The sequence below is a fragment of the Gekko japonicus genome, unplaced genomic scaffold (assembly GCF_001447785.1).
Source record: "Gekko japonicus isolate JY-2015 unplaced genomic scaffold, Gekko_japonicus_V1.1 scaffold800, whole genome shotgun sequence".
NCBI classification, from domain to species: domain Eukaryota; kingdom Metazoa; phylum Chordata; class Lepidosauria; order Squamata; family Gekkonidae; genus Gekko; species Gekko japonicus.
The window spans coordinates 679020-690272 of NW_015164693.1; the positions used below are offsets into that span (position 1 = coordinate 679020).

The window sequence follows — 11253 nt, forward strand, 5'->3', positions numbered from 1 at the left end:
ACCAGGAAGAGAACAGAGAAAACCAAGTGAGAAAAGAGCTGAAATATTATGAGGACTGTGCTAGTAAAGTTATAAGATAAATTCTGTAATATGGATATACCTCTCTCCAACTAAGAAATCTAGAAGAACATTTGAAAGGAGATTGAAGAGTATGATAACTGTGATTTGACCCATTTTGATGTTTGAAAGTCTAATTGTTAGGTTTGCTCTCTAATGTTACTGATGTTATGATTATGATTGCAAGGTGAAGTCAGATACTTAGATTTATTTCTTGTTTTCTTATTATAAGTTAGGAATTGTATTCGATACCTGAAGTATTATTTTGAGTTAAGTGGTTTAATTTACTGAGCTTGTTATTATGTTACACGATTGACCATACAGATATGTTTAGAAGTAGAATAAGGGTGGTAAAATAAGGAGAGAGGTTAAACTGGGAGCTAGCTTTGGTATCTAAAGTAAATTTTGTTATTTGACTGTAAAAAGTATTTTAACAGTAGGTATTGTCAGTTGTTTAATTGTTTAAGTGTTTAAGTTTAGTTTGTATGCTATATGGTAATATATCTTTGAGATTGGAGTAGCAGGTAGCAATCATGAAATGACCTAGAGTGAGGAATAGAACTGCTTTGAAAAGTGGCTTTGTGTAGGCTTCTATAAGGATAAGATCTTCTGCTGATATATTGTAGATGGAATATAAATGAATTATATCGTTGACAAGACTAATATAATAATTATCAGGCTATATAAATCAATTTTTGTGGTGATATTTAGTTAATAGTAAGAGTTAATAAGAATGAATTGGAAGCTGATGAGTTAACCAAAGAGGTTAGTTAATTTCATACGAACTGGTGATGATTTTGTATGATGCATTAATTTTCTGAGCATTATAATAGGGAGAGTAATAATATATCTTTATATAAGCAATTTCTCTTTTGAACAATGCAATGTGCTGTGAAAATAATACGTGGTGGAATTTGCGGGTGAGGGGTGAGGGGTGTTTATATGTCTATATGTTTGTTATTATTGTATGTCAAGAGGTGTGTCTTGGTAAAGTATTGAAAACCAATAAAAATATTAAAAAAAAAAAAAGGGATTAGAGTAGCTCTAACACTCTGTCAGAGTCCCACAGCAATCACGATCAACATCACTCCTTCAGAAGGATCAAGTTTATTGAAGACAGTAAAGGCAGGTCACCTGTGCATACATTCTGTGTTAGAGCTAACCTAACTGGCGGGAGATGGGAAGATATACTGCATTCAAAGGGGGGGTCCCCTGATGATCCAATCAGAGGTGTACAGCTTGCGCGCCTAAACTAACGGGAGCAGGTTCCCAGGCAGAGCAGAGAGCCCGAAGTACCAAGGTCAGGCTGCTAGATAAGACACAGCATAAGAAGTGAAAGCTAACATTCCAGGACAGTAAGGCACTCACCCAGTGGTCTCCCCCCCCAATACCATGGCAACATAGCTGACACAGATGAATTGCAGATGTTTGCTACCACAGGCCAGATTTCTTGATGCCTGTAAATAAAACCACCTATAGAGCATACTGTGGGCAGAAACCAGGCTGCAGAACCAGTCTGTCAAACATACAACAGTCCCTTCCAATCTTCTGTCCTAATATCAGCATCTTTCCCCACTTCCGAGCTTGGACTCAGAAGATGAGAGCAGCAGACGGGGCAGAGGTGAGCCAGCAGGGAATCCTTCCCCAAGAAGGTTTCCTGTAATGTTGAGATCCTTACCTTAATTACGGAGCTCACATCTCTCTCAATCCAAGTGGGATGCCGTTTTGCCTGCAAAATGAAAAAAAAAGAGAGTAATGTAAGTAAACCACGATGACCAAACATTTTCTTCCAGCACCTACCTGAAGCAAACACAGTGTTTAGGTCCAGTATGAATACTGATAAAATTCATCACACAACTTTCATGAGCCAAAGCCCCTTTATCAGATGCACGAATGAGTACAAACAGAACAGAACGAGAGCCACAAATTAGGACTAGGGAGATCTGGGTTCAAATCCACTCAGCCATATACTCACTGATAGTGAGTTACTGATCCAAAGCCTCACAGAGCCAATCTCCTTCAGGATTTTTGTGAGGATAACACGGAGCAGGGGAGAACCACGCATGCCCCCCCCTGAACTCCTTGAGGAAGGATACAAATGTGATTAATCATGGAAGAGGGGGGGTCAAAAAATGTGAAAAGACCACTCAGGTTTGTTATGGTGAAGGTGGGGAATCAGCACCACACGAAGCTTGCCTAAACTAGGTTCAAATCCCTATGAGACCTGCCTGGATAGCCAGGCACCGCATTTCACCTTAGCCTACTCCACAGTGTTACTGGGAGGATGAAGGAGGCTCCAAACTCCTTGGAGGAAAGGAGAGGGAATAAACAAAAATAAGGCCTTGTTAGCTGAAGGACTGTCATTTACAGGTACCTCCAACTGCCACTGCACTGCATATGGAGGGCTGCGCAACTTCTAGGGGTCCTCAGAACCTGACGCTTGCCAGAGAATCCCTTAGGTTACTTTTATTCTCTCTCTACAAAAAGTTAAAAACACACTACAGTAGCAAAAGTTTTCTTTTTTTTTAAAAGGACATTCTTACATGTGGGGAACCCACAAGCACTTTCTGGGGTCACTTCAGTTTCCCCTGTAACCTCCTTCCCCACATTATTTCCTCTTTTTCTCCTCCTGGCAACCCTATGTCCTTTGAGCTGCTTCCTGCTCTCCTTCCCACTCACCAAATAATATTTTTATCATCTGCCACCTCCCCTGTCTTCAGCTTTATTTACTTCGTTTCTACCCCACCTTTCTCACCATTGGGGACCCAGAGTGGCTCACGTCTTTTCCCTCTCCTTCATTTGATGATCATAACAACTCTGTGAGATAGATTAGGAAAAGTCTGACCAAGTTGCAAACGTCATGCAGTAGCAAAGTTGGGCCCAGCCAAATTGCACAAGTTATGCTGCTGCTGGGCCCAGGAGGGTTGAGATGCATCAAGTCACTCAGTAGCCACGGCCAGTCTTGGATGAATTGCACAAATCATGTGGTAGCAAGTTGCCTGGTGATTGCTGCTGGGCGTAGCCCCAATGAATCCTCTTTTCAGGGCAGAAGGGAGGCATTAGCCAAACAGCCTTATTTTTCTAATAGAATGGGGGGATTTGAATATTAAATGGCAATGGCTTTAATCAGAGGTCATTTCGGGGGGGATCGCGGGGGATCGCAGTTCCCCTGGGAGAGGTACAGGGGGCAGGGCAGATGACGAAGCCCCGCCCCCTGCTTCCGGCCGCTCCGCTTTCGGCCCTCATTCAGCCAGGAGGAGGCAGGAGAAGAGGGAGGGTAAGTTGCTTCCTCCCTGCCTCTCCCCACCCCTGCCTGCCTGGGGCCAAGGAGGGCCTTCGCGGGGCTTCCTTGCACTCCCGCCGGCCTTGCAGGTCCACCACCGGGCCCCTCATGGGGCTCAGCAGCGGAGCTGCAAGGCCGGCGGTGGCGGCCGGGACCATTGGGGGCGGGGTGTGTGGCCTTATGACACACTTCTGGTGATGTCAGGGGGTGTGGCCTTATGACACACTTCCAGTGATGTCAGGGGGTGTGGCGTATGCTAATGAGTTATGCTAATGAGTTCCCCAGCTCTTTTTCTATGAAATGACCCCTGGCTTTAATTACAGGAACAATAACCTGTGTATACTGGAGTCCAACTTATCCAGATCCCCAGAAATGGACGCAGAGACTAGATCTTAAAAGTGATTTCTTTTACTAAATAATTCACACAAATACAATATAAAATAAAACAATCACACACTCAAATGATACAGAACTAAGAAGCTAGATAGAAAGATACAGCGACAGTTGAATTAGAAGGGAGGTATCGTTGAGGGGGGCGATACTTTACCTGTCTGACATGACAAGGCGATCCTGCAGCGAAATTGGGTAAATACTTAGGGGAAAGGGTTGTGTGTTGGCCAGCAATGCATGTGGGACTCTCCAAAAAGCACTAAGAATGGAGCCAGCAAGGTAGGGTGGGGTCAGATAGGCAGGAAGTGAGACAGAGAGCAATGGGGAGATGCTCTCTTTTCATACCCTAAAATGACAGGGAGGGGGATGCTCCACCAGTCACGTAGTCCCCAGGAAATCTGGAAAAATCCAGTTCTAATGGTTAGGAGGATGGGTATAATGGTTGAGCAATTGCAATAATATTTAACTAATGGTGACACCTTTAGAGAGACAAAAGAAAGAAAAGAGTAGTGATGTCTCAGCTCCACTGACGGTAGTTGGTCTCAACGACTTGATGATCGACAGCTGCATTATCAGGAAGGGCGGCTGGAGGACATGACCACAGCCTGATCCTATTATGGAATCAGTTCATTTGCTTAGGGTGAGGCTGAGTATGTGCTATACCTGGAGGTGTCCTTATGCAGAGGTGGGGGGGGGAGGTGCCTGCGAGCTTTCCATGGCATCTGTGAAGGATATCCAGATACCCTTTGCATAGCAAGGCTTCTCTTCTAGTGATCTCTTCTAGTGAACTGCTGCTGGTTCTGTGTGTTTGTAGGGTTAGGGAGGCTGGCTTGCCTCTTGGCATCTGGCTGCAGGGTTGCAGGAGCGAGAGGCATCAGGTCTCCCATGGGTCCACATCTGGGTAGGCATGCTGCTACAAAACAAGGTTTCCCTTGCCTGTGCACATGCCAGCATTTCAGTAGGGTGGCACAGTCTCATGGTCACCATTCAGTCCATTGCCGTGGCACACTTATTGTACAGTCCAGCTTACAGTTATAGTCCATAGCCTTATAGATGCTGCGCAAGGCTCTTACAGGGCAACAGAGGGGAGGGGAACACAAATGGACAGGGAGAACGCAATAGCCCTAGAAAGGGCCCTTCCCCTTTACCATTTACTGACAGAAACCAAGGCTTGAAGGCTGACAATAGTGCTGTAGTTGCCTAGCAACCTGAATAATGGCCATAGATATCTCAGAGGATAATGATTTCTTAAACATAGAGCCACTGCTCATATTATTTGGGGGAGTTAACCACCCAAATAATTTCTTTTTGTCTTATTTTGGATTTTACATTTTTCTGCAAACCTGGGAATTTTCTTAGAAAAATCTGTTCATGGGAGTCCCTTTTAAACCCATGCATTCTGCTGCATCCACAAACCACCACAAACTGCCATGAACTACTTTAAAAGTTCAAGGTATTTTATGGTAATTGCAAATGTGGCTCTGAACTTCTGTTCACAAAGCATGAACAGGGCAAAATTCGTGATAATTTTTGCCTTGTGGCTCGGTTTGTGCCCATCCCTAGTTGTAACAGATTTACTGCAATTTACTGCATTCCTCAGAAGCAAAAAAACCATATTCTCATAAAAGGTTCAAACTGGAATTTTCTGTACCTATTACCAACACATCCCATGCCCCCACCACTACCTTTTCCCACAGTTTCACTGTTTCCACCTTTCAGGTGGTTTTGGAAACAGGAAGTTCACTGTGGGCAGCAGATTAAGAAGTGATTGGTAGACTGACTAGAAATGGAGATGGCAAGTTATGAGCACCACTGAAGAGCAGCCAAGTTTCTACTGGATGAAACGAAGTGTGTGCCAATGCCCCTTCTTCAAGGTAGACAAGACACATGCACACTTTAAACAGGAGTCTGGCACTTTAACATCTAATAAGATTGTTATTCAAGCGAAAAAATTTGTGGGCTAGAGCCCACTTCATTAGCTCTGTACTCCCTCAATGTCATGGCCCTCTGACCCCGATGCTTATAATTTCCCATTCTTCATCTATTACAAGTGGGTTCTTGTCCACAAATGCATAAACTGGAACAAATCCTTATTAGTCTTTCAGGTGTCCTTCAACAACACGGCCTAGCCCAGGGTGGGCGTAGCAGCTGCCTACCATCTAGGAGACTCACTTCTACTTCCTTGCCCTGTAAGTTTCTCTCAAGCTGCCTGCACACACAGGAAAACCCACAAAACCTCACCGTTTTAAATATTTCTCAAGCAAATCCTAATCTTAGCCTTCGCTAAGATTACGGGAAGTGAGCAGAAGAAGAGGCCACAAAGGAGGGACTAAAAATGGATTAATTTAACCAAGCATAGACATCTTTTTCTAAAAAATATTGTTCAGCATAGCAATGATATTATCACAAGATAACGGGTGTGCACATCCAGACGAATGTCAAGAGAAGCTGGGTAATTTGGCTGCCTCTTGCTCTGGCCGAACTGACTTTCAACAATTGACACCCCCACGCCCACGCCCACACAAACACTTCTGTTTCTCCTGTACTTTGGCCACAGTGATGCTCCCAGCGACCTCACACTACTACTACCCCCATTCCCCACAAAAACAACCACCATACTTCTGTTCCCCTGACAAGATTGATAAACACCCTCTGACTGGAAACTAGCATTTGACTTCCATTGGGCAAAAGTTCAAAGGGTGTCATTTTTCCTCATAACTCTGGGAAGTTATGAGGAAGCATGTCTATCACGACCACAAAGAGTGACTCCATCACTTCTCCCAGGGCTAGCCGCCCTACCTCAACCACAGCTTGAGACTGCCCCCATTCCCATCATCAACCACCAGGTCCTCACCTTACACCCCACCTCCCTAGTGAATGCCAATGAAGGCCAATTGACCCATTCACTGAAGAGAGGGGGCAGCCATGTTGCAAATCATGCAACAGACAAGCCAAGCTAACCAAACTGTTCAACTTGCCTTGGTGCGGAAGAGAAGCCTCATCATCTCCACAGCTTCCAGGGAGCTTGTTCTCTCCACAGACCATCAACTACCTTCCCCTAAGCAGGGACATCACAAAAGGGAGAGACCCAAGCAGTAAGTGTTTGGGCCTGTTTTGGAAGTTTCAGCATAAAGGAAATGGTAATTTCCCCACTGATAAGCCACAACAGTGCTGACAGTGCACAGCCAGTCAGTGAATCAGATAGGTAGGTAGTAACAGGACACATGGCCTCTTGCAAAGAAAATTCTAACACAGCTTGCTGTATTTGGACAATGTCAGTAAAAAGTTACTGCCCACAAGGCTGAACTTGGAAGTAACACATTTGGGCTTGAGCAGTACTGCTTATGTCTGAAGGCTGTTGTGACACCCCCAATCCCAAATGTGTACCCTGAGGCTCAAGATGTAGCAATATTCTTCCGCAGAAAAAGCTATCTAAGCTCGGTGGTCCAGATACTGCAATGGCAACTGGCTAAGATGGCTCAATAGAACTTCCATGTACAGAGGTAGTAAGTAAAGTTCTGAGGTGGACAATTTTCCAGTGCTTCACTTCTGTGCAATGTGTTCCATTTCACAAAATTAACAACAAACAATGGATGCCATTGCTGATACCATATGTGGCGAGCTTGGCCATTTTGAAGTTGTAATCAATGTGTTTCAGGGGATAATCCCTATAAATGGTGTGACATTATTAATTTGCAAACTGAGTGGGGATAGAATCACAAATACATATCACAATCCAAGAAGAAAAAATCATGTTATTTACTCTGTCTATATAGCGCTTTTCTCCCCATGAGGACTCAAAGCAGCTTACAACTTTCTCCTCTCTTCCATTTTATCCTCACAACACCCCTGTGAGGTAGGTTAGGATGGGTGTGTGACAGGTCCAAGGTCACCCAGCAAGCTTCCATGGTAGAGCATTGATTTGAACCTGGGTCTCCCAGATCCTAGTCCAATACTTGATTAGTTTTGATTTCAATTTGACCCGCAAGCCAAAATTCTTGTTAGTATGTCTCCTCTCACATGGAAATCACCAATCTGATAAGGAGCTCGAGTAATGCAAGTGATGGGGTGCCCCAATGACCTCCACAGATGTGAGTTAAAACTTCTGTTGAAACAGATAACTGCATAACCACATCCATGGCGCATCATGCACAGTTCTTCATGTATGCTTCAGTGCCTTTGGCTTTTTCTTACATTCAAAATGTAAGTACATGCTGTATTGTCTTTAAATTTTTAGAAGTATGCTTCATATAAATGTAACTCCCACATAAAGCTTTGAATGTATTCCAACGTTTAAATTGATGTGGGTTTTTCCCCATGATCAATTATTTCAAATTGCGTATTTGTTAACTTTGGAACATAAAATTAATGTGAGATACTTATCAATTTTTGTTTCTATTAAGCAGGAATAAACATGAGTATGATAAATCAGATTCTGAGTTAATGCACTGGAAACGTTTCCTGAGAATATTTCAGAGACTGGGCTCCTGGCTTCACTCCAGAGTGCATACATGTAAAAAACAAACAAACAAAACCCTGAATATGCACTTCCTTCCATCTCATGATCCTATCACAACCACAGCAATCACAATTTTTTTTTTTTTTTTTTTTTACAAATCAACACATAAAATGTTTACTATACCCCCAAGTCAAGTTCTGGCAGGGCAAGGTGAACAGAATCAAGTACAGTACAGCTACCGGCTCGATTCTAAAGGTAACTCCTTTAAGAAGATGGGTGACAACGGTAGCATGTCCACAGTGGAGCATGGAGGCTTTGCTGCAGTTACTTGCTTTGGAACACATTTCAAACCTTTCAAGCCCTGCACAGTCTGCAGCCAGGATGCTTAAAGGAATGCTTGTTCCCATATGAACCAGCCCACCAGTCAAGTTTTCTCTGTGTGCCTCCATCTTCTGAAGGGAGGTTAGCAATAGTCATGGACAGGACAGAGCCCTTTCTATGGTGGTGCATCAACTCTGGAACTCCCTCCCCACTTCTAGTCACCTGTACCCCAGGACATCATTTTAGATATCCAGTGAAAAAGCTTCTGTTTACCCAATTTTTTGTAGCTTTTGTGGAGTGGAGTGTATGAACGGAGGATGGGGAGGGGTGTGACAATACATGCATGCACAAGGAGTTAATACTGAACTCTTGGGTAAATGTTTTTACAAAGCGAAACACAGTCTGCATTCTTGTGCTGGCTGATGGACTGTATGTAATATACTTGGACTTCAAGCAGCTGTGCAGCAAAGGTTAGATTCCTACGGCAGCTGAGCATCCAGGAAATAGCTGCAGTGCAGAAGATTCCACAGAACCTTAGAGGAAGACATGTAAGTAACCAACGATTGGCCTTCCCACAATTATCCACACATGACTAAAGCAGCGTGTCGGACAGCTGTACAGCTGATACAGCTAATCTTCTTTTACTAGAGATGTACGGAATTGCCATATCTCAGGGGCTTTTAAAAGTGTGAGTGCATTCATTCATTGAGTGTTTTGCTTTCCTAGTTCCCTCGTTTCATTTCTCTCCAACACTATTTATTGCAAACACAGATATTAATTTTACTACTTGAATTTGTGCTTCTTTTCTTTTGAGGAGGAGGAGGCACTCTATTCTATGCCGAGCACCGAAAAACCTATATAAAGAAACTCAAACTTTCAAATCAAGCCCAGCGGTCACAAAATCCAGTAACATGCCTCATTACCGCTTCATACAGATCTGTTCTGCTGGCACTGACACTTCCCTCAAAGTAGAAGAAACATCATGCACAAGAGTAAGACTCCTTACTTCGGTCCAATGAGATCCATAGTGGGTAAAGTGGTCTCACTGACAGCTCTCTAGACAGCAAGTGAAGCCTCAACCCTCGTTCATGAGAAGAAGCACACTTGGATACTTTGGCACAAAGTCAAGCTTTTCCTTCTACAAAGAGCACAAGTTCCCAGGTGAACAAAGCAGTTATTTGTGTCCCAGGATCTCATTACCAGGAAGATGAAAGCAAACACAGGAAGGAAGCCTTTTCCCCGGAAGGTGCAAATTCCAGGAGGCTGCAAATAGCCTGTTGCTAGAGACGATACAGGCAATGCAGAAACCCCACAATCATGAGACTGTTGCGAAGATGGAATGGAAAAGGGAGACTCGTGTAAGGGGTTCTGAGCTCCTTGGAGCAAGGGCAGGATAAAACTGTACTCAACCTAATTGTTTGCATATACAGCCAGTGCTAAATATTTCTTTGTAGTGTCTGAAGGGACCCTGTCCAGATACGGAGGGGCAGCTCTGTCAAGTGTATCAAACAGCCCTAGTCTCTTTTATCCATTTCATAGCAAATATTAAGAGTGTAGTGTCCGCTGACCGCCACCGGAGGTCAGCGCACACGCCCAAGCTTCAGACCAAAACAACAATGGGGACTAGGATCCTAGTCCCTCCACTGGGGAACCAATGGGATCCATGGCGGGAGATTTGAACCCACCAATGGTGACCAGGGGCGGTCCCCAGGCGTGTATATAGTTGGCCTGCCGGCCGTTTATCTTTGTCTTGTTGTGTGCTAATAAAGCGTGCGATGCACCACGTCGTTGTCTGTCGTTCCTCCATGCGGCTACCCACTACATAACAGTGGCGACGAGGATGGGATGCAGCCGCAACTGAGCCAGGCCGTCGCGAGGGACTAGGAGGACGCGAAGCAGCCGATCCGATGAGCGATCCAGCGAGCAACGGAACCGCTCCTCCCGTACCCCCTCCGACGCGCACAATGGCGACCGCACCGGGGCTTGGGCTGCTGCAGCCCTTCGACATAGCCCGCCCGCAGGACTGGCCCTCCTGGGTGCAAGGGGCCAAGTCCGCGCTGGAATTTTTCGATGTGACCGATGAGGGCAAGAAGCGGGGGTTCCTCCTGGCCTCCTGAGGCACCGCCGTGGTGTCCCTGGCCAGACGACTACTCTCCCCCACGGACCTTGGCGACTGCACGTTCGAGCGGATCATCGATGCGGTGCAACAACACTTCGCACCCAAGCCCACCGAGCTGGCCTGCAGGGTAACGTTTTACACCCGCCATCAACAGGCCAAGGAGACCGCCGCGGAGTTCCTCGCAGAGCTGCGACAACTCTCGGCGGATTGCAACTTCGGAGAGCACCTGGAGGATGCCCTCCGCGACCACTTCGTCGTGGGCCTGCGAGAGATGAAGCTGAGGCGGAAGCTGATGGAGAGAGAGAAAGTCACCACAGCAGAAGCCCTCGCAGCGGCAGTCGCGTGGGAGCGGTCGCACATCACCCCCACCGCAGCCCTCCAAGTCGAGCCAGATGCCCCGGAGGAACAGGACGTCCCCCGGGCCTACGGAGGGGCCCGGCAGCGCACCCAAGCTCCCCAGCGAGCCCCAGCGCCGACCGCTAGCGCCGACCGCCAGCGTCCCAGCGCGTCGTGTGCCAGCTGCGGAGATGCGCACGACCGAAGGACTTGCCGCTTCCGCAACGTGGTCTGCCGCAGCTGTGGCCGCTCGGGCCACATCGCAAAGGTTTGCCGGTCCAAGCCATC

The 11253-nt window shown here is 45.9% G+C and overlaps 1 protein-coding gene across 1 annotated transcript in view; it reads right to left on the reverse strand.

Annotated features, from left to right (window-relative positions):
* Window positions 1–11253, reverse strand: part of RPS6KA1 (ribosomal protein S6 kinase, 90kDa, polypeptide 1) — a 142973-nt gene that overhangs the window by 62843 nt on the left and 68877 nt on the right. Inside the window, exon 3 of the mRNA XM_015409435.1 lies at window positions 1736–1786. Coding sequence (XP_015264921.1) covers window positions 1736–1786 — 51 coding nt within the window. The remainder of the gene's footprint in view (window positions 1–1735; window positions 1787–11253) is intronic.